General features: G+C 36.2%; 1 protein-coding gene across 1 annotated transcript in view; it reads right to left on the bottom strand.

Moving 5' to 3' along the window:
- LOC129225050 (glucose dehydrogenase [FAD, quinone]-like) overlaps positions 1-23,390 on the bottom strand; it is a 78,685-nt gene that overhangs the window by 17,170 nt on the left and 38,125 nt on the right. Inside the window, exons 6-9 of the mRNA XM_054859596.1 lie at positions 22,560-22,727; positions 14,827-14,977; positions 10,947-11,095; positions 6,665-6,842 (exon numbers count right to left, since the gene is read on the bottom strand). Coding sequence (XP_054715571.1) covers positions 6,665-6,842; positions 10,947-11,095; positions 14,827-14,977; positions 22,560-22,727 — 646 coding nt within the window. The remainder of the gene's footprint in view (positions 1-6,664; positions 6,843-10,946; positions 11,096-14,826; positions 14,978-22,559; positions 22,728-23,390) is intronic.

Raw genomic sequence — 23,390 nt, 5'->3', positions numbered from 1 at the left:
TTCTTAAAATTGGAATAGAAAAAGAACCACATCGAATTTTCGAAAAATCGCTTCGAGGTGCACACCCCCATGCTGCATACTAACTTTGCGCCAAATTTCATGAAAATCGGCCGAACGGTCTAGGCGCTATGCGCGTCACAGACATCCTACAAACATCCTACAGACATCCAGACATCCTCCGGACAGAGAGACTTTCAGCTTTATTATTAGTATAAAGATATAATAAAGTTGAAAGTCTCTCTGTCCGGAGGATGTCTGTAGGATGTCTGTGACGCGCATAGCGCCTAGACCGTTGGGCCGATTTTCATGAAATTTGGCACAAATTTAGTTTGTAGCATGGGGGTGTGCACCTCGAAGCGATTTTTCGAAAATTCGATGTGGTTCTTTTTCTATTCCAATTTTAAGAAAAAAAACTATGATAAATGTCGAAATTATCATAACGTGGAACCGTAACATGGGCACAAGCCAATTGGCGAGATACGAAATTATCATAACGTGGAACTGTAACGTGGGTACAAGCCAATTGGCGAGAAAATTCATCATACATTATTTGTAAATGTACAGGTGAACCAAAAGACCTTTTAATTTTTCTATTGCGGGCAAAGCCGTGCGGGTGCCCCACTAGTTTTAAATAAAAAGTTAACTTCTCTATAGGGGAAAAAATCGAAATTCTACAGAACTTAGTCTCAGTGCGGAAAATTTGCGATTCTCTAATACTAATTACTGTGCAAAATTTCGTGACTCTGAGTTCATGGCTTCCGCTCCCGTAAGAGACTTAAATTTTAGAGATTTTTAGAAAAGAATCGAATAAAGAGAATGCTTACAAAATATTTTGAATTCTGCAGAACGTTTAGCCTTAGTGCAAGTGTTTTATAACTTCCCAACACAAAAGATTACGCTTAGTTTCAATGCTTCTAAGTTAATTCCTTCTGCTCTGGTTGGTTGGTTTGATTGAGTTTATGGCGCAAGAGCCTTAGTAGTCTATGCTGCGCCAAACGATTGTTGAGTAGTGGAAAGAAGAGTTAAAAAAGTAATTTTTATTATGGAGCAAAGGACATAAAACTTCAAGAATTTTGAAACATTAGCCAAAATAAACACATAAACGAAGTTTTGAATTTTGAGTGACAAGCCGAAAGGAATAAGAAGCACTCGAAATAGGCCTAAATTCCAGGGGTAGAAACCCCTAAGTTTATTTTTAAATCGTGTGACTGTTATATAGGGCGGGTATTCAAATTTTACAAGGTCTTCAATTATAATAATCTAATTTCATGTAATTAATAAGGTCTGTTAGAAACTAAAATATTTATGCTGTAACACCCACTCTCTGAGGCATATGCAAAAATTTAGGACTGCATTCAGCATTAGAATTCTATTCATTGAGGAAAATGTTGCAAAATGATTTATATAAAGCTTTTTCTCTCAGCATTATTAAAGCAACAAAACATACTGCTTTCGTTCTAGAATTTAGAGCTTTAAAGATCTCATGTATAATTGCAACTTGTAGTCACTTTTGTGCTGAAATGCAGGTATATGCTACGTTATTTTAAAACAAGTGAAAATAAACTCTTATTTTTTCTCTTGGCCATACTTGAATTGATGTTTTTGCAACTAACTTGTCAATGCGTTCACTGAAAAAAATCAAAAATGAGTACATTCATGCTTTTAAATTTTCTTGAAACCTTTTGTTTCAAATTTGAGTAACCATGTTTTCAAATAGCGTGCTGAATTACTTCATACTCAAAAATGAGTACATAATACTTACACTGGTGTGAAAAAATTAAGGACGAAGTCGAAAAATTAGCATATCAGCTGAACGAAGAGGCAGAGCGGACAGAAAAACCAATCAGGAGATTAAGTAAGGTGATGTACGGTAGCACATGCGCAGATATGCAGGCAGATTTAATGGGGGAGTGTCTGAGTAGTATAAAGCATGTTGTCGGTGTAAGATCAGTATTTCTGGCAAAGAGATTGCACGCCGTATAGCAGTTAATATCACACCGAGTTGCTGCCTCAGCGAGAAATGGCGAATAATCAATCGGTTAGACGACATCTGGATGCTTTTACCCGAGGTCGAATCATTGAGAAGTTGGAGGAAGGCCGCAGTGTGACAAGCGTGGCTGCAGAGTTCGGAATTTCTCACAGCATCGTTTCACGACTTCGGAGTCAATTTCAAACTACAGGAACAGCTACCCGGGGGTTCAGTAGTGGTCGTTCACGAGGAACCACACCCGCAGATGACCGGTATATTGTCTTACAGGCCAGAAGAAACAGGCGGCAGACAGCTGGAGAAATCGCTAGACACACGAGACAGGCGACTGGACGACCGATATCGCGTTTTACCGTGGCCAGAAGACTGCACGGTGGTGGTCTGTTTGCACGACGCCCTATACGGTGTGTACCTCTAACGCCTGCTCATCGGAGAAGGCGTTCTCTGTGGTGCCGGGAGCACCGGAATTGGAGAGACAATGAATGGGGACGAGTACTCTTTACAGATGAGAGCAGATTCAATCTGAGTAGCGATTCTCATCGCATACTCATCTGGAGAGAGCGAGGTAGCCGCAATCATCCCTCGAACATCATTGAAAGGGACAGGTATGGAGGTCGCGGTGTTCTCGTTTGGGGAGGCATCATGCTTGGTAGTCGTACAGACCTTCACATCTTCGACGCAGGTTCAGTCAACGGGACCCGTTATTGTAACGAGATTCTTCTTCCATATGTGCGTCTTTTTAGAGGCGCTATGGGTCCGCAGTTCCTTTTCATGGACGACAATGCACCATGTCATCGCACAGTAGCTGCCGAACAGCTCTTAGAGAGTGAGGATATTGAACGTATGGATTGGCCGGCACGATCTCCGGATCTCAGTCCCATCGAGTATGTACGGGATTTTCTAGGCAGACGCTTGGCAGCTCGTACCTTACCACCAGTAACGATTCGGGAGCTTCGATTGGCGCTGCAAGACGAATGGGCAGCAATGCCTCAACAACTCATTGACACCCTCATTCTCAGCACGGGCAGACGCTGTGAAACCTGCCTAGCAGTCGGGGGAGATCATATCCCCTACTAAAGACCGGATGTTTCTTGCTGGACACCCATCACAGGGATGTTTCGGCCTTCAGTCGCATTGCGCTCCATGCTACTTTTTCAATAAAGCTTCTTTTTATCCCTCTGATTTCTCTTTTAGTAAGTGTTGCTTACATTACACATGTCCTTAGGTATTGGGGATCTTACGGTATTAAATGTGTTGATTTGGAAAGCTTTTGTACAAAGTTATATTGAAAAACCCGTCTCTTCCTTAATTTTTGCACACCAGTGTAGTTTTGAAATAATTACATATTAGAAAATGAGCACAAATACCTCAAAAATGAGCACACGTGTTGACTTGAGTATTTGATGAGCATTTGAATGTTTCAAATTTGAATACCACGTAGTCGGAATCATTTTAACTCGCGACATGTTCAAATTTGAGTACTTTTTCGTCAGTTTTGAAATTGTTGTTGTAAGAGTGTTTTACGGCTTGTGTGTGGCAAGGAAGTTGAATAAACCTCCATTTTTCACATGGCACTCCAACAATCAATGTTTTCCGGAGATGACCTGAAGGGATGTTGAGGAGGACTGATGGAGACGCTATTTTGCAATTGTTCCAGTCAATCAAATAAACATAATCTACAGCCCGAAAGTTTAGTTTCGAGACACGGAATGTACACACACAGCCTTCATCGGCAGAAACACTTTCTCTATCTGCGGATGCCTAACTCTCTGACATGCACCTTTTCTTTTGCTCCTTCACAAAAGAATATCCCGGTTTTAAAACTTTATATTTCATAAACTATTACACTTACCAGTATAATTAATACTTAAAAATGTAGATAAACTGTTCAAGTTTTTTTTTTTTGAGGAATCACGATTGCTTATTGCTTTCATTTGACTGTTTTGATGTCCTATCATTTTATTTTCCCACCGCCACCCTTCGCACCATCACCGTCGACCGGGTCCTCACGATGCTGCTCCTCTAGCGAAAGCCGTCTCCAGGTTGCGTCCATGTCCTACACACACGCGCATACATACACAACTACACACACACACACACACACATACACAAACACATGCACACATACATCTATACACACGCATGCATACAGACACCTACACATACACACACAAAAACATACAGACATACATACACACATTCATGTATACATACAGACACCTACACACACAAAACATACACACACATGCACACAACTACCCACACATTCATTATCAGCACACAGACACAAACACACATGCCTACACACACATACACATACCCTCTACACACAAACACACATACCCCCACACACAAACACACACGCCTACATACACACACTCGTGATTGCGAAAAACATAATTTGAATTCAAGATGTCAAAATTCAAATTAATTTTTCTTTTTTTTTTTTTCTTTTTTTTTTTTTTAACGTAGATAACTACTGAAACGTGCACGTTTCGCACTAGCGCAGCCAGAAATTCCTTCCAGAAGGTGTTTTTTGGTCACAACAGTCCTTACACGTGTATTAACTACTGTTTTAGGATTGGCAACAAGTTAAAACCAAGACCTCTGGAGGGTGCTTTTGCTCCCAAACCTTCTATATGGGGTAATCAGAGGCTAACTAACCCTCTTCGCTGCGCTCTGTGATGCTCCGCAACGCTGGATTGGCCGTGCAGGTAATGATAATTTACCCTTTATGCTTTGGCTAGCCAGACCCCCAAACCTAAGCCCATGTGATTTTTTTCAATGATTTTCCGTCAAAGACAAGTGTTTAGACACCACCCTTGCCTACAACAATGCAAGAGCTGAACGATCGCATATGTGTAGCATTACGAAAAATTGAGAGTGAAACACTCCAAAATGTATGTTATAAATGTGTGTCGCGTTACGAAAGGCACACACATCGGACATTTGTGAGTGAAAAAAAAAACTTTGACAGTTTATTTTTATGTATCATTTATAGTGCTAAGTATAATAGTTTATGAAACATAAATTTTCAAAACCGGGATATTCTTCTATGCTAACCCTATACTTATCCGGATATTTTCTGGAGAAGCAAAAACGGCCTTCCGAACAATGAGGGTATCAGTTACATTAGGATAAATTTTTGGTAAGTTTCTTGATGTCGAATGGAATTCAAACACATGCGTTGCATTTTCTTTAGCCGAATGGTTGAGTTTTATTCTGAACCAGGATGCCGCATATTCATTTAAATAATTTGACCAAGATTAGTAACTCTTGTAACAGTTGTACAAATGTACAGTTTCAAGATTCTACATAATAGCTGTTTTTAGCGTAACGAGATGTGTTTGGCGCACCTGATTTGTGGTTAACAAGTTCCGGAGAGCACGCAACTGATTTTATGGCATTTTATGTGAGCTTATGTACCTATGCATCTATGTATGTATGTCCGAGTTACTTCTCCCGAACGCCAGTAAACTGACCATCGAACCAGGTATCGATGAATTCGTATTTTTTCCGTCTTTATGTTTGGCTATCTTTACTAAAGCAGAAAGTCTCTCTGTCCGGAGGATGTCTGGATGTCTGTAGGATGTTTGGATGTCTGTGACGCGCATAGCGCCTAAACCGTTCGGCCGATTTTCATGAAATTTGGCACAAAGTTAGTATGTAGCATGAGGGTGTGCACCTCGAAGCGATTTTTCGAAAATTCGATGTGGTTCTTTTTTTATTCCAATTTTAAGAAAAAAACTATCATAAATTACGAAATTATCATAACGTGGAACCGTAACATGGGCACAAGCCAATTGGCGAGATACGAAATTATCATAACGCGGAACTGTAACGTCGGTACTAGCCAATTGGCGAGAAAATTCACCATACATTATTTGTAAATATACAAGCGAACCAAAAGATCTTTAATTTTTCTATTACGGGCGAAGCCGTGCGGGTGCCACTAGTTTAACATAATCCTCCGATAATAATTAGAGGAGATATTAATTAAAAACTATATATTAATTACGATACTCGGATTTTTGACATCAAATCCCTATTCTTCGAAGGCTTTCCTCCATTCAAATTATTATTCAGTGCTTCATCTCAACTTTTCGTAACAATGCTGTTATTGAAATTTGTAGCTTGAAGAAAATCATTGAGAAGAAAGATCTGTTGCCATTTTTTTTCTCGAATAAGAACAAATACATTTGTGGGTTTTGTTTTGATGCTTTTCCTGTAATCGGAAGATTTAAAATGTTTCCTTTTTGGTTATTTTTACGGAATCTGCCGCAAAATTTTACAGATTTTTGTTTTGTTCGAGCGTGATTGTTGAACACGTGTCACTTGACATAACTTCTATTTTTGAGGTAGACCGAGCAAAGCCTGGCGACGCAGCTAGTTTGAAAGAAATATTGTTGGTCCTATCTCAATTGCATTGGGTCAGCGTCGGGTAAATTGCAATCTACTGGGTTAAAACTAACTATGAGATGCTTTTCATAGTCACACAGGCTTTTTCCAGTTTTACTAGAAAAGATTTAGAACCTGACGTTGTTCCATCAACGAATTGGCAATGGGGTTTCTTTAAAATGTAAAAAGTAAAGGTTTCTGTTACTTTCAAAATAAATTTTAAGCTAGATCCAATATTGTTACCATTCGTTCTCAGGATTAAAAAAAGAAGGGTTTTACCTTGAACAACGACGTCCAAATCTTGAGGATCCGAGAAGTAATTTGGATCAACAATAGGTGCGTCATAGGGATTTGCTGACTGTAAAGTTACTGTTCCTCTACTTTTTGGTTGTATCATACATGTGTAGCAGGAGACCAAAGGCTTTCCCTCATAAGGACGGTACACTTGGTTGTATACCTGTGGCATAAACAAAAGTTGGTAGTTTGAACTTTTAAAATGCGATTCATTCCCTAACTTTTGCACCTTACGCTTTCAGCAGCGATAAAAATTTTGCGTTTACATGAAGCGTTGAAATTGCAATTTGTATGCGATAAAAATTTTCTGAAGTAAAACATTATAAAATTTCTAAAAGGGCTTTTTGTCAATGCTTTCAAATCTGAAGCAGTGTAATACTAGGTAGTTCAGTGGAAACAAGAAAGTTTTGTCATAAGAAAACTAGTATGTTGTGGCCGTCACGAAACTTTCTTCTATATTTTTCCTTTTTCTGATCCCTCCCCATGCTTGACGAGGAAGCAATATTCCCCACAAAAACAAAATTACACATGCAAAAACTTGACGACCATCCCAACGTCTGAATTATTGCAAAAACAAAGCAAAGAGCGAAAATTGAAAGTTATTTTAAAAGCCTTGCTTGAATTAATTACAAATATTTTATTTGTTAACAAACATAAGATGGCAACAGTTAAAAATTTTAAATCATTGAGATAATATTTCCGATCATTTCCATACAATTAAAATCACGGGAAATACGCAGACGACAATCTATTACGATTTATCTTTCTTATTCGCAACTCCAACGAACTATAGGGGGCACTGCAGTCACTGTCTAATGGCCGACTTAAAAACTAAAACAAACGCATGTGGTAACGAAGAAAATGCTAAAAGTGTTGTGATTTTTGTTCGTATGTATGATTTTTTCGCTTTATTCATTTGAAAAGATTTTTCAAAGTCTTTTGGTTATTCTGACCCATATAGAAAGAGATTAGAAACCAAAAAGTATTACGAAAGTAAACAATTAATGCAGAACACACAGTAAGTTGTTCTGAAGCAGCCATTTTCACGATGTTGATTTCGGAATTCATAAATTTTTGGTTCGCTTCGAACGGCATTTTCATTTTGTACCGTTTTTTCTATACATTAGTACATATTAAGTTCAGTTTCGTGACATTTCCAGCATTTGTTGACATTTTTGTCACATAGTGCACATACGTGACAGACTGTCAAGAGTAACGTTTAACACTAGATAATTTATTTCTATGACTATATGATTGGATATCCAAAGAAATCATGCATTTAATTCATTCGTCATGGAAATGATTTACCTGATATGCGAAATCTTGTCAAGATACATTATTCTTTCACACAATTTTAAAACCATAACCCTATAAACAGATTTTTGGCGAACTTTTATTTTTTATTGTTCAAATTCTTAACGTTCTTTCTGGATTTTTCAATCTGTTCTGCGATAAATATTTTCAAGAAAATTTATTTGCATACTGTCTATTTCAGTAGGATACTGTAGTAACAAAGGTTATTTAAATCATTTATGTGGAATTAGGTTAAGGAAAAGTGTCCAGTCAATGTTGTTAAGTTCGTTTTTTTTTTCATCGAATTGAAAAACTGATATTTATTCAAATTCACTCAGAACAAAATAAATAAAATGTGTACTCACAGTTTATATATGGTGGTAGTTTTCTTTTCAGTTGATTGACCATTATTTCTTTTTACTTATCGAATTCTGTAATCTTACTATCATTTTATTCCACTCATGATAAAAATTAAAAATGGTTTAACTAAAAACGCGAAATCTCGCCAAGGCTGCTTTGCTCGCACAATACTAAAACTATAACCCTAAACAAATTTGGCGAAACCTTTCAGCTGAGAATAAAAGGAATAAAGTAAATTCTTTCTCGGTTAAACATTTTTCATTTTGTTCTACGATAATAAATTCAAGAAAATATTTTGCATACTGTCCATTCCAACTAAATGCTGCTGTAAAATATGATTAGATAAATTAATTTAAGATTAAAAAAAACTCATATTCTTACAAATTCGTACAAAACAATAAAAAATTTTACCTGGTACAACGTTATCCAATTTTGTTAATCCAGAGTTTTCTTGTTTACGCTTCCACCATTTAATACTTTTTTGAAAGAAATAAGGAAAACTAACATTATTTTGAGAAGCTCGAGAATACTACTAAGGGACGAATTAATTTATGTAGCTGAAAGCAAACTAAGACACATCGATTTCGTTAATAAATACTCAGAACAAACTGCCTGTGTTTACGTCAACAGACACACGTGGAACTCAACGTGGCAATGTTTTAGTTTCATCGGCAGGTTTGTAAATCACCGCAAGGTAGCGTATTCGAGCGCTGGAGTTCCGAATTGTTGCATTAATAAAACTTTTTATTCGCAAAAAAAAAAAAAAAAAAAAAAAAAAAAAAAAAAAAAAAAAAAAAAAAAAAAAAAATCAACACCTCTTGGAGCGATTGGAGTCAAAATTGAACCAAAGCCTGTTTACGTATGGATTCACATATATTCCAAATTTCAACCAGAACGTAGCATTACTTCTTCAGATAGGGCACTCACAATGGAAAAAAAGAACGGGAGATTGCGCTACCCCCTTTTTAGCTGTTGACACCAAAATAAAATCAGCTCTTATACCCACTAAGAGCTACTTGTCAAAAAATTTTTTTTTGATTCCGTTCGTTATTTCTTGAGATACAGCAGTCACAATTAACGACAAAAAACGTTCTATAACTCAACCCCCGTTAGAGCTATTCACACCAAAATTGAATCAGCACCTGCTCCTGTTAGGGGCAACATATGGACCAAATTTTGTTTGATTCCGCCAGTTACTTCCTGAGGCAAGCACGCGTAACTCAAAAAACGTCCCATTGCTCCACCCCCCTTGGAGGAATTCGCGCCAAAAACCAATGGGCGCAAGTTCACCTAGGGGCACATATGTGCACCAAATTTCGTTCAATTTCATGCGGTAGTTTTTGCTGTACAGCGGCCACAAAAAACTGGTCACACACAGACGTGACACACATACACACACACACACACACACATACACACACACACACAAACAGACAGACATTTTCCAAAAATAGTCAAAATGGACTCAGCACACCTCAAAACGTTCGAATCCGTCAAAATTCGAAATTCGAAAATTTGCACGAATCCAATACTTTCTTCTATATATTAGATATAGAAGAAAGTAAAAACTTTAGCTCCTTTAGCTCATACCTTTATCAAAGAGATATATTTTTTCACACATGCACACACACACACACACACACACACACATATATATATATATATATATATATATATATATATATATATATATATATATATATATATATATAAATGGATGTTTGTAAATGGTGTGGCTGTGGGTGTGTGTGTTCCCTAAGATCTCAGAAACTACCCGGCAGATTTGACTGAAACTTTCACCATTTGTTCTTTTTAGTACTGGGAAGGTTTATGGACCAGTTCGAAAAAAATCCGATTGATAGTTCCTTTTTTATTCTAATTTAAGTCCCAATTTTTGCATTAAAAAAAATTAGATTATTTATTTTCAGAAAAGAAGTTACAGAATGTTTTATAAAGGTAACACTCATGAAAAAAAAACGGTGACTTGCCAAGAAGGTTTTTGGAATTTCTGAAATCTGAGCAAAAAATTAACTCACAAATAATAACCTGGTTAGAAAGCTATAAATTTTAAGGAATTTATGCCTAGGAAAGTTTTTATGCTTATAGCAACGAAAAATTTCAAATTGTGTCGAACCTAATATGTCAATGCATTTGAAAATCACCCTATACGTAACCCATAGGCAGCACATTTGACTGCTTAACTTCAATCCTAATTTACTTCAGGAGTGAGAACCTAATATGTCAATGCATTTGAAAATTACATTATACGTAACCCATAGGCAGCACATTTGACTGCTTAACTTCAATCTTATCTTGCTTCAGGAGTGAGAACCTAATATGTCAATGAATTTGAAAATCACCCTATACTTAACCCATAGGAAGCAAATTTGACTTCTTAACTTCAATCTTAACTTGCTTCAGGAGTGAGAACCTAATATGTCAATGCATTTGAAAATTACATTATACGTAACCCATAGGAAGCAAATTTGACTGCTTAACTTCAATCCTAACTTACTTCAGGAGCGAGAACCTAATATGTCAATGCATTTGAGAATTACATTATACGTAACCCATAGGAAGTAAATTTAACTGCTTAACTTCAATCCTAACTTACTTCAGGAGTGAGACCAAAGTACTTCTTGGCAGTATCGGTGGTTGTTTCGCTGAAATGAGACTGATAATCAGGATTGTCTTCGCCAGGTGGAACATAGGTGCTTGGTAGAAATAGCTGCATTATTTCCCCATCACAAGATGCCAAAGGACCTTTAAAATAAATCAAAAAGCTTAAATAATGCTGTAACATTTGAGGCAGGGAGAAGCAAAGGGATGCAAGTGGACATTTTCAAGTTTTGAGTAAAACGCATACAAAGATTACGTCCTACGAGGGACGTTTTTAAAGTAAGGTCCGTTTTGAAATAAAGAAAGGAGTGCAGATAGAGCAAAGAAATTTATTGCACCAAAATCTACCACCCTTACGCTATATTTCGACATTGCTCCCGTGATTTTCCAAGCATTTGTCATAGCGTGGTACAGGTTTTTGTATACCTATTCGTAGAAAATTGCCGCCTGTGTAGTCAACCATGGGGTAATATGCTCTCTGAGCTCATTATCGCTGTTGTGCCACAGACCACCTAGGAAAGACTTTAGATGCCTAAACAAATGAAAGTTGCTGCGAGCGAGATGGGGGCAGACCAGAGGATGTTCAAAAACGTCCCAGTCAAAGCCCTGTAAGATTCCTCATGGTTCATTACACAGGCGGCAATTTCGCACGAATAGGTATACAAAAACCTGTACCATGCTATGACAAATGCTTGGAAAATCACGGGAGCAATGTCGGAAAATAGCGTAAGGGTGGTAGATTTTTGTGCAATAAATTTCTTTGCTCTATTTGTACTCTTTCTTTTTTTATTCCAAAACGGACCATACTTTAAAAACACGCCTCGTAGGTAGGCATTCATTGATTTTATTTCTCTAAACCATGCTGTAGAGCAGCATCTACCAGGACTACTATGACTATCTCGGGCCCTAAGACAAAGAAGGGGTTCACCAACCATTTGTACTGGTTATCTCCAAATTTTTAGTTTTGTCACTTGCATCCCTTTGCTTCTCACTACCTCACTTGTGCATTCAGCCAAAAATTTACTCATTTACAATCTCCTTTGCTGACTTGTAATTTCAATTATCCTCTATTGCTTTCTTCAACACCTTCTGAACAACTTCTATGCCCAGAACATATAAGTTATGCTGGATGTTTATGAAGTTTTTCACTGATAACAAACATTTGTTATAACATAAAAAAAAAAGATTAATGCCTATTTTCCTTGTATTTCTATCCTTATCTTGTGAAGTTTTTTTTAATCACTAGCACACTATTAGCTAAAAGTATGTAGGTGGCACTAGCATAGAAATTCGTCATGGTCGGAACGCAAACTGTAAGTTAGAAGGTTCCCACCGTTGCACTTAAAAAAAAGGGGGGGGGGAAAAAAAAAGAAAAATTAATTTGAATTTTGACATCTAGAATTAAAATTATGTTTTTCGCAATCACGAGTGTGTGTATGTAGACGTGTGTGTTTGTGTGTGGGGGGTGTGTGTGTTTGTGTGTGGGGGTATGTGTGTTTGTGTGTAGGGGGTATGTGTATGTGTGTGTGGGCATGTGTGTTTGTGTCTGTGTGCTGGCATAAGTGTGTGGGTAGTTGTGTATATGAATGTGTGTGGGGGGGGGGGGGGTGTATGTGTGTGTAGGCATATGTGTTTGTGTCTGTGTGCAGGCATGAATGTGTGGGTAGTTGTGTGTATGTGTTTGTGCGTGCGTGTAGTTGTGTATGTATGTGCGTTTGTGTAGGATATGGATGCAACCTGGAGACGGCTTTCGCTATAGGAGCAGCATCGTGAGGACCCGGTCGACGGTGATGCTGCAGAGGGTGGCGGTGGGAAAATAAAATCAAAGGACATCAAAACAGTCAAGTGAGAGCAATATGCAATCGTGATTGCTCAATAAGCACAAGAATTAAATTAGATATTTTAGGAAATGTTATTTTAACATTTATGTAATTGGTACATCCTAAAAGAAGTAGCTCAAAAGATTTTCCGCCAGCAAGTTTCGAACCTAGAGGCTACGGAGTGAAGAACATCCGTTCGATACACTTACACGGTACATTTGACGTATATTTATACGACTATGGCTCGTATGGTAGTGTTCCATCATCACGTAAAGGATGGCTCACTTTTTTTTCAGATCCACCCTGAAAAATTTAACAGAAAGAGAGAGATGAAAAGTATTTTAAGAAGCTGAAATTACAGCAAAATTTCTTTGCTGAAAAAATAAATATGCTGAATTCTAAAGGACACACAATAGATGCATCGACCAAAATATAGAAAATACAACTGCGATCTTCTGGTTAGAGCAGTAAATTAAAAGGTCATGAAGAAAGCAGTTGAATACAATTGAAATTTCAAGTCAGCAAATGAGCATGTCAATAGTAAACGAGCTACTGACCACGGATTGTATGGAATTGGCAAACATCCAGTTAAGGCGACTCCATCTGAATGAGGGGAAAAATAAAAATTTTATGCGCATATTCTGCTTATTTGAATGAGACTCTGCTTAATTCAGAGGCTAACATACATCTGCAAAATCTGACATCCCTGAAAACTAATAGATGCTTCCATTTCCGCGTGTAAACCGGATGTTTACCTTTCCATACAATACGTGGTTAGACAGTAATTGTGCCTTACAGGACTTCCTTTTACGGGGGCCAATTTTATGATAATAATACTTTAGTATAAGCAAGGAAATACTTTAAATATTTTCCCCTCTAGTTTATGGCGAAGCGAAATAAAAAAGCATTTTACGCAGAGATTAATTTTCCCAATAACTCTAATTTTAACGTGATTCAATGGTTAACTCTCTAAATATCGCCAACAGCTCCAAATTAAAACCAGATTCGAAAAAAAAAAATTTTTTTTTGCCAAATTTATCGCCAACTTGGCAACCCAAAGCTTGGCGACATATTGCTAAATGTTCACCAAATTACAACATCACTTTAGTTTGCATTGAAATTAACACTGATTCCCCCCCCCCCAAAAGGTGTAAAGGACCCCTTTTGAAACATTCGAATGCAACCAAAAGGGGTGGTGCCCAACTAGTAGACCATACGTTCTGAGCAATACTTCCTGCAATAAGTATATGCAAGTGGTGTCGGGCCGAAAAAACAAATCTACATTAATTTGAGAGTGGAAATGGAAATTTAAGCCTATACTTGAGCGAAAAAAATTTTTGCGAATACAATACGCGCTTTCTTTACTATGTAAAAGGAAGTTAAAAGGATGTTTTGTTACGAAAAAAAAGTATTAACTAACTATTAAATTGCAGTAAGATGAACGTTTTTATAGCCAGCTGTATTTGCCAAAAATTATTGAGGAAGTCAATGGTTGAGGGAAAATGAAAGAGGAAAGATCAAAGAAATAAAATGTGCTTTGCGGTAAAAACTACAAAAAGGAAAATTCCGAGTAAGATAGTTTTTTTAATTGAACTAGTTCAAAGTACAAGTCAATTGCCCAATTTTTATAGTTTTATGAATTAAATGCTTTGAAAACTCAACATTTGCAAATGAATGGAATGGGACTCATGATAAAGATTCAGTCTGTGTGTGAGGGAATGCAAGTTTGGAGTCAAAGGAAAAATACATACTTAAGGCAATACATTCACTGAAAAAAAGTTCTTATAGGAAATAGAAATTTACTGATAGTATATTTCTATTTATTCATACTGATAGTTTTATGTTGATAGTTTATTCATACTGATAGTTTTAAGAGTCTAATGAAAAATATAAAAACTGTAATATGACTGCTTAGCTGCTTTTTACTCAGCATTACTACAGATTCAACACTATCCTTATACTTAGCTGCAAGGAGCTTTATTCGATGTTCACAGACCCTAAATTTGAATTTATGGATTTTTTAACAACAAAAACTAAATTTTGAAAGAGTCTAACCTGATCGGCTGTTAATATATTCCATAATGTTCATATCATTTTTCTGCTTTTCAGATGAAGTTTGGATTGGTAGGTTGACAACGAAATCAAGATTGGGTCCAGCATGATCCTGCAAGTTCCTTCCAACTGGCAGATCCGCTATCACCGGTATCTAGGGGTGAAACCATTACCATTCATTATTACATATTTTTTGAATTACCATTCATGTCATTACCATCCAGCACAAAGTATAAAGATTTGGATGGTAATGACAGACTGAGGATAGAATAAAATTAAATGCTTTGCTTTTTTAATTTTATACATTTTTACCTTCAAATTCAGTACATTGAATTGTTTTTAATATTTTAGATGAATAATTTCTTAAACTTACTTTTTTAAAATTATCTTATACTAGCAAAAATACCCGGCGTTGCCTGGGTCAGTAATAATTATGAGAAACAATCGTTACTTGCCCTTGTTTTCTGTTTTAAGCGAAAAAATTTAAAACAAACCTTTTTGACGTGATTAAAAATCGAGCTTCTTCCTTACTCATTAAACTAAAATAGCAATAAGTGTAAAGAACAAAATAGTATTCAGTTAGAAACGAAAGCACGACATTTAAGCATATACAAATTTGAAGAATTTCCGAAATATGAAATTAAACTTTACATGTTTAAAAAGATTTATCTGTTAGTACTTTTTTTTTAATCTAAAACCTTCTCTGTATGGCTATTGATGTACGAACTGTTTTAAAAAATGTAGCCGCCCGTGTACCCCTTACACTTGCTTTAGTTATTTTAGGAAATTTCAATTTTTGTGGGCACTTGGTGCGGTTTAAAATCTTACCAAATTTGCGAGAATCATTTTGGGACACTTTCGATAATACTACCCCTCCTTACTAATTTTTGTTATAGAAATATTGTTGCCAGATGCTGAGATACTTTTGGTCAAAATAAAATGGCGCTAAACGGTTCCATCCGAAATTTTTCCAAAATAAGTAGTAAAATTTGGCGATTGTTTGAAATCGTGAAAAATGAAAAATTAATGGAAGTTTTTGTGCGGTTTATGGATTTGCCTAATTTAGTTGTTGAATTATTTTTATACGGTATTTTTTTTAAGTATCTTTGATTGGCGATATTTTATTTATATGGTGAAAGCTGAGAAACATTATTACGCAGTCTGGGCTAAAAACAGCGACAGTGGAAAAAACTGCCAAATGCATCAGCTACTGAAATCTTTCTGAAAAAATTCTGGCGATATTTCTGCTGGTTGGTTGGATATAGTGAGCAAGTGTCCAATCAGCATAAATAATAATAATAAACCATTAATTACATAAGTTCCGTTTAAAAGTAAAATGATCAGCCAAATCCATTTATTTTTAGCCAATCTTGTGGAAAAACGTTACTTTAAGATTTGACTTGAGAAAAGCCTCAAAAAGTCAGACGAAACGCAAAAATATTCAACAGTACAACAATTCTTATGAGTTGAGATGACACACTAAATAATGACTTGGGTTGATGAAAGCCTTCGAACAGTGAACAAAAAAGCTCATAACTCGTTTTTTATACAACTTAGAAACTTCGAACAGATGCTATCTTCAGCAGAAAAATTGGCGCTTTCGATGGACATATAATGTTAATATGTGCACGTTTTTTTCCACCCCCATATTGAGACATTTAAGCGAAAAATGGGACTAAAATTGGAATAAAAAGGGAACTATCAATCGGATTTTTTTCGAACTGGTCTATAAACCTTCCCAGTACCAAACCGAACAAACGGTGAAAGTTTCAGCCAAATCTGCCGGGTAGTTTCTGAGATCTTAGGGAACAAATTTACCAAACTCCATTTTTATATATATAGAAGATAGATAAGTGCCTGTTGGTCAGTGGGTTGCTGTTATTTTCAATGGTTAATGGTTCCCAGTTAACTATAATTTTGTTAAGTACATTATATTTTAAATTGATTGGTTTTAAATGTAATGTGTCATAGGATGAGAACTAATTCAGACCTTAATGTGCTGTTGCTGTCGATTCAAACCAAAGTAATAGTCCGATATTCCACTTTATGTCCAGCTCAAAAACAAAAAGTAATTTTGTTGATCCACAGAAGAGGACAAGCACCAGATAGCCACAGAACATATTTTTTGCGTTATTAAAGATCCTCCTATACTCGTTTCTCGTAGATATTTTTGTTTAGCAAAAGAGGAACATAATTCGGTAGAGAAACTCGTAGCATCTGTATGTAATGCAAAATAAATACATAAATAATGACGTCATACTATTCTGTTTTGAAAAAACAAAGCATTTTGACATTAATTTTACTGTATGTTTGATTAAAGTTATTTTAAACATGTATATGTCATTTCCATCCACCATCATTTTAACATCCTTCCAGAGTCATTACCGTCCTTGCTACAGAAATGTTTGTCCTCAAGTTATTAATGTTCAATTTTTTAAATAAATGTATTTTAAATAGTCGGTTCTATTACTATTTTAGGAAGCATATTAACTTTAGGTTATAAGACTTAATTTGAACAAGTGAAAATGAATGATGTAATGCATTCACACAGTATATTAAAAAAAAAAAAAATATTATTTGAATTTTGACATCTTGAATTCAAATTATGTTTTTCGCAATTACGAGTGTGTGTATGTAGGCATGTGTGTTTGTGTAAGGGGGGTATGTGTGTTTGTGTGTAGAGGGTATGTGTATGTGTGTGTAGGCATGTGTGTTTGTGTCTGTGTGCTGGCATAAGAGTGTGGGTAGTTGTGTGTATGAATGTGTGTGTGTGTGTGGGGGGGGGGGGTATGTGTATGTGTGTGTAGGCATATGTGTTTGTGTCTGTGTGCAGGCATGAATGTGTGGGTAGTTGTGTGTATGTGTGTGTGTATGTTTTTGTATGTGTGTGTGTATGTGTAGGGGTCTATGTATGCATGAATGTGTGAGTAATTGTGTGTATGTTTTTGTGTGAGTGTATGTGTAGGTGTCTGTATGTATGCGTGTGTGTATGTGTAGGTGTCTGTATGTATGCGTGTGTGTATGTGTATGTGTTTAGGTGTATGTGTGTGTGTATGTGTTTGTGTGTGTGCATGCGTGCGTGTGTGTGTAGTTGTGTATGTATGCGCGTGTGTGTAGGACCTGCATGCAACCTGTAGACGGCTTTCGCTATAGGAGCAGCATCGTGAGGAGCCGGTCGACGGTGATGGTGCGGAGGGTGGCGGTGGGAAAATAAAATGATAGGACGCCAAAAACAGTCAAGTGAGAACAATAAGCAATCGTGATTTCTCAAAAAAAAAAAAAAAAAATTAATTTCAATTTTGACATTTTGAATTCAAATTATGTTTTTCGCAATCACGAGTGTGCATGTGTTTCGTGTATGCGTGTGTAAGTGTGCGTGTGTAGGCATGTGTGTTTGTGTCTGTGTGCTGGCATAAGTGTGTGGGTAGTTGTGTGTATGAATGTGTGTGTGGGGTATGTGTGTAGGCATATGTGTTTGTGTCTGTGTGCAGGCATGAATGTGTGTGTGTGTGTATGTTTTTGTGTGTGTATGTGTAGGTGTCTGTACGTATGTGTGTGTTTACGTGTAGGTGTGTGTAGGTGTATGTGTGTATATGTGTGTGCCTGTGTGTATGCATGTGTGTATGTGTGTGTAGTTGTGTATGTATGTGCGTGTGTGTAGGACATGGATGCAACCTGGAGACGGCTTTCGCTATAGGAGCAGCATCGTGAGGAGTCCGCCTGTCCACGGTGATGGTGCAGAGGGTGGCGGTGGGAAAATAAAATGATAGGACGCCAAAAACAGTCAAGTGAGAACAATAAGCAATCGTGATTGCTCAAAAAAATCATTTATTAGAAGACTTAAAATAATATATTTGTTTTTATTTTCTGTCAAGCTTTTACTAGTACTAAATTGTAAACCTTAAAACCACTAAAAAATATATATGTTACGGCCAAAGCCCGAAATCGGCCAGTTCGCGAACTGGCCAACATTGCTAAAAACTTACCGGCCAAAGGCCGAAATTTTCTTCATTTCGTGCTTTGGCCGGCCAATTCGCGAAGTGGCTATGGACGATCGGCCAAAGTACGAAGAGGAAAATCAAGAGCTGATTGTTAAAATTGCAGTATTTTAAAATGAGTACTTTTATGTACTGTTTTTTTTTCTTGATATACCCTTGTTTCAGAAACGAGTTCAAATGTAAGGGAAACTTCTGCGTTCAAAATGACATCATAATGTATAAAAATATAATCTCGTGTTATTCTGTTTTTATATTAAAGCATTAATAGATATTATTCAGAGACAGTACATGATGTAACAACATGATAGTGTAAAGAAGTACATTTGCGCCCTTCAAATGAGCGAATTATATCTTAAATAAAGGCGTTGTGTAAAATCTGAGAATGCAAAGGTTTTTTTAAAGAAACTAATTTTAAAGATCCTAGGTCACATTGTACCAAGCAATATCGCTTCAAAAATTTTTTAATTACTTTGGAAAGCCGCCATAATAAGGGCTCCTTAAGACAAATATAAAGCGAAAATAGTTTTGTTGTTAATATTATTTAACGCCGTTTCTTGTCAAAATTCCCTTACAATATGTCTTTATTAAGATTTTATACATAAATGTCATTATATTTTTTAAAATTTACTCTATTGTTTTTTTTTCTTTTGTAAAGTCCGAAATTTTATGAATCAATATTTCGAAAGAGAAAGAAATATAGAAAATTTAGCATATTTGCCTTATTTTTTTTTTAACATTTAGGAAAGGTTGTTGTCATTGTCATGGTATTTATTTTAATTCTTTGTTTTTTTCCCAAACGTTTTCACGCACGTTTTACTGCATTTGTTTAAGGTTAAATTGATTGCGTGTATTTCAGTTGGTTTTTTCTTCGTCTTGCTGTATTTGCAATGCAGATTTGAATTCAAAACTTTTTCTTCTTGAGGATACGGACTGATCATTAATATAATTTGAGTTGCGTATTTGAGCTAAATTCTTTTTCTTCTACGGGGGATGGAGGAGCGAGATTTTCCTTTTATTCTAAATAAAATGTGTTTTTAATTACCTTCTCTGCGAGGAAGGCGATAGAGCGGGATTATCGTTAAAACGATTTCGTAAGAAAGGTTGTATCGCTAATCGATCGGAGTTCGCTTCGCTCGCAAATCAATTGGGTTACGGTAGCGTGGTTACTTGGCGAGTTCGGATGAAAAAAACTACAGAGTTTTTTTCATTATTTTACATTTTAAAGCAACTGTTTATGTAATTTAATTTCTTTTTCATATAGCAAAATATTTTAAATTACAGATTTTTTTTAAAGGTTTTCTTAAAAGAGTGTACGCATTTTAGTATAAGAAAATGATTATTTTGCATCAGAGATGGGAGAGGGAGGAGTTTCATTTATTCAAGTACCTTCCTTTAAATTCTTAGCATGGGCATCGTCATGCAGGTATAGCTTGACTTATTTCATTAATTTCTAAATGGAAACAAGTCTATGTTATTCGTGCAATAAGTCATTTCCAAAACATGTGTTGCTGTCGATTAAGTTGCTATATTTGGATTTTCATCACTACTTTATAGCTAATTTCTTAGTCATGATTGATTTTGGCTTGGAGATTTTCTCTGAGATGTGGTTTTGTAGAAATTTGGGTTTAAGAGGGATTTTAAACATTAGGTTTGGTTTCGGAATGAAAACTATATTTAAAATTTGTGTCAGAAACAAAGAAAGGTAGAGAAACACGACCTGGAACCGGTCAAGTATTATGTAAGCAGAAAGGGGGGACTAAGGGCTGCTTATTTTCTCTGACAAGAGGAGTGGGGTCACAAAAATTCTTAGGTAAGCATTAAATAATGAAGCAGTTACAGTGCAACAACAAAAAACGTGGGAAAAGAGCATCCTGTGACGTACAATACGTAATAAAATCTTATGTAAGCAAAAGGGGAATAGTGAATGCTTAATATTTTTCACAAGATGGTGGAGGGAGGTACAAAATGACCAAAAAATGCTTACACAATACTTGAATAACACCTTATTAGCCATATCATATAATTTTAACTGAAAGTATTCACATATAGAAGTGCAAATACGAGAAATACATACTCATAGCTCAATCGAAGAACTAACGCCAAGAAAAACGAGGTCGACGTTTTGCACGACCTTCACAGGGACGTGGTAGCACCCTCCAAGCCCAACGAGATGACATCATATTAGCCTGGTTGGAAACTAGAGGGCGACTCGGGATCAAAGTAACATAAATGTGACTGGTTTTATAGTGGGAGGCGTGCCTGGAGACGAAACTGACATGAAACTCGATTTGGCTCTCGGCGGCCCTGGGGCACCCTCCTTTCTAGTTTCTACCACTCGCACGCCGCGCTGTCACATTGGAAACGACAAATGTGTCGTCTACTTGTTAATAGAAAATCTTTCGTAATCATTTCGGGCTTTGGCCAAGGATTCCCGGCCACTTCGCGAAATGGCCAGCCAAAGTAGAAAATACAATATTAATTGCAAGTATTTCGGGCTTTGGCCAAACCTCTTGGCCAATTCGCGAATTGGCCAGCCATTTCGCGAACTGGCCGAACTTCGGGCTTTGGCCGTAACATATATATATTTTGGAATTTCTACATGGTTTTTAAACATGGGATGGTAATGACACTTTTTGTCCTTTTTACAAACTAAAGCATCATTATCTGCAAAATAAATGTACATGTTTTATGAACTATTGCAGTTTTACCAAGATACATATTTTGTCTTTCTAAAAAATGCCGAATTGCATCCTTCCTGAAAAGTTCAAAATTAAAAATTCAGGATTGCAAAATTCCACATTGCAGGAGAATGACCCACATGAAAACTTTTACGCCCACAATGACGTTATATTTTTTGTAAATAGTGCTAAAACACTGAATTTAAATGAAACTAAAGGACATTAGCTGATATTTACTATATTTTAACCTGTTAATACTCAAATATAATTTCGAATTTTAACTTCAGCTAATATTTCCGGCAATTGAGTCAGATCAGAATCAATTATGTTTTAAAATTTATGTGCATTTTCTTTTAATTTTTTTATTTGTTTTTTGCTTTCACTTAATTGGATGAACTCATCCTACTTAAAGATATCCACAGAGATACCTGAGATTATATAGAGTGATAATTGATTACTATAATGCAAATGCTCGGATGTCGCCCATCAAGCAGGGGCGTTCACAGAAATTTTGGGGCCCGTCACAAATGACTTTTCCGGGCCCCCCTCCATATTGTTTGCCTCTATAATTCACCCCTAGTTTTAAAAATATTGGGCCCCTTTCAGGCTCGGGCCTGGGCCAACAGGTGTCCTCCCCCCCCCCCCGTGCACGCCCCTGCCATCAAGGATGCATGTGGTCACGGCCATTGTCGGTAAAGGCAAGAAAGTTAGGGAAGACCTAATAAAATCTTAAACGCTGTTATTATATACTTACTGTTCGGTCAGCTTAGGGGATACAAGCTTTCAAATCGTTGTCAAAACAAAAATGAATTCCGATAATCATAAAGTTAATTGTCAATGGAATCAACGAATTATTTTCTTTACTGAACTTGAACAAGCATAGAATCCTGGATTTTGGGCTTTTGAAGCACTTCAAACTTTGCAAATAATCCAGATTTTCAAGACTTTTCCCGATAATAGTAATAACCCTAAAAGCTCGCTTAAAAGCTTTTTTTTTTCACAATAAGACTCGTACTTGTAAACACTGCATCTATCTTGGATTTCACTAAAAAATACTTACATTGAATTTGCTTAGCTCTTCCTTCGGACCCACGCCCGACAGCATCAGAAGCTGCGCACTGTTCAGTGATCCAGCAGATAGAATGACTTCTTTCCTCGCTAGAACGACATAACTAGAGCCAGAAAAATCAAACTGAACACCGACAGCTCTTCTGTTTTCAATTATTACCTGTTGAAAGCATCAGATACTTGAAAAAAAAAAGAAAGAAAAAAAAAGTATGCAAAGCAACGTATTAATTAAAAATAAATTATTAACTCAAAATTCTGAAGATATTTAATTTACTATTTTATTTAGTGGTGGTTTATCTTTTGAATTAGAAACGAATTCCAAATCCTCCCATTACTGAAACCATCAGCTTATTGGAACCATTTATCTTCTTTTAACTCTTTAAGGCAGCGTTTCTTAATTTCTGTGATAAGTGAAATCCTTTTCAATGTCCACTATTTTTGTTGAACCCTTGATTTTTCTTCCGTAGTATAGTTTGAAAGCAATATTCTAAAAATGGCGTACTTGTAATAGAAATAAAAATTACTTCAAATGATATTTATTCTCTTCAAAAGTAACTTTACAATTTTTCCCATCAGAACTTCTCAAAATATCTTTCAAAATCTTGTTAAAATTTTTTTTATTCTTAGAAATTATAATGAGATGAACGGTTAAATTTTATCATCGCAGACATAGGGTAGATTGACCAGTGAATGAACACTTAAGCGAATTTTCATTTTCTAAAATTAATTGCATCTTTAAAAATTGGTGTATTTGCCACACTACAGTAAAATCGTACTAAATGATGTATGTAGTTATTTAAAGAAAATGTGGAATTTTTTACGG

The sequence above is a fragment of the Uloborus diversus genome, chromosome 6 (genome assembly GCF_026930045.1).
Source record: "Uloborus diversus isolate 005 chromosome 6, Udiv.v.3.1, whole genome shotgun sequence".
Classification (NCBI taxonomy): domain Eukaryota; kingdom Metazoa; phylum Arthropoda; class Arachnida; order Araneae; family Uloboridae; genus Uloborus; species Uloborus diversus.
This window is presented reverse-complemented; position numbering and strand designations above follow the sequence as displayed.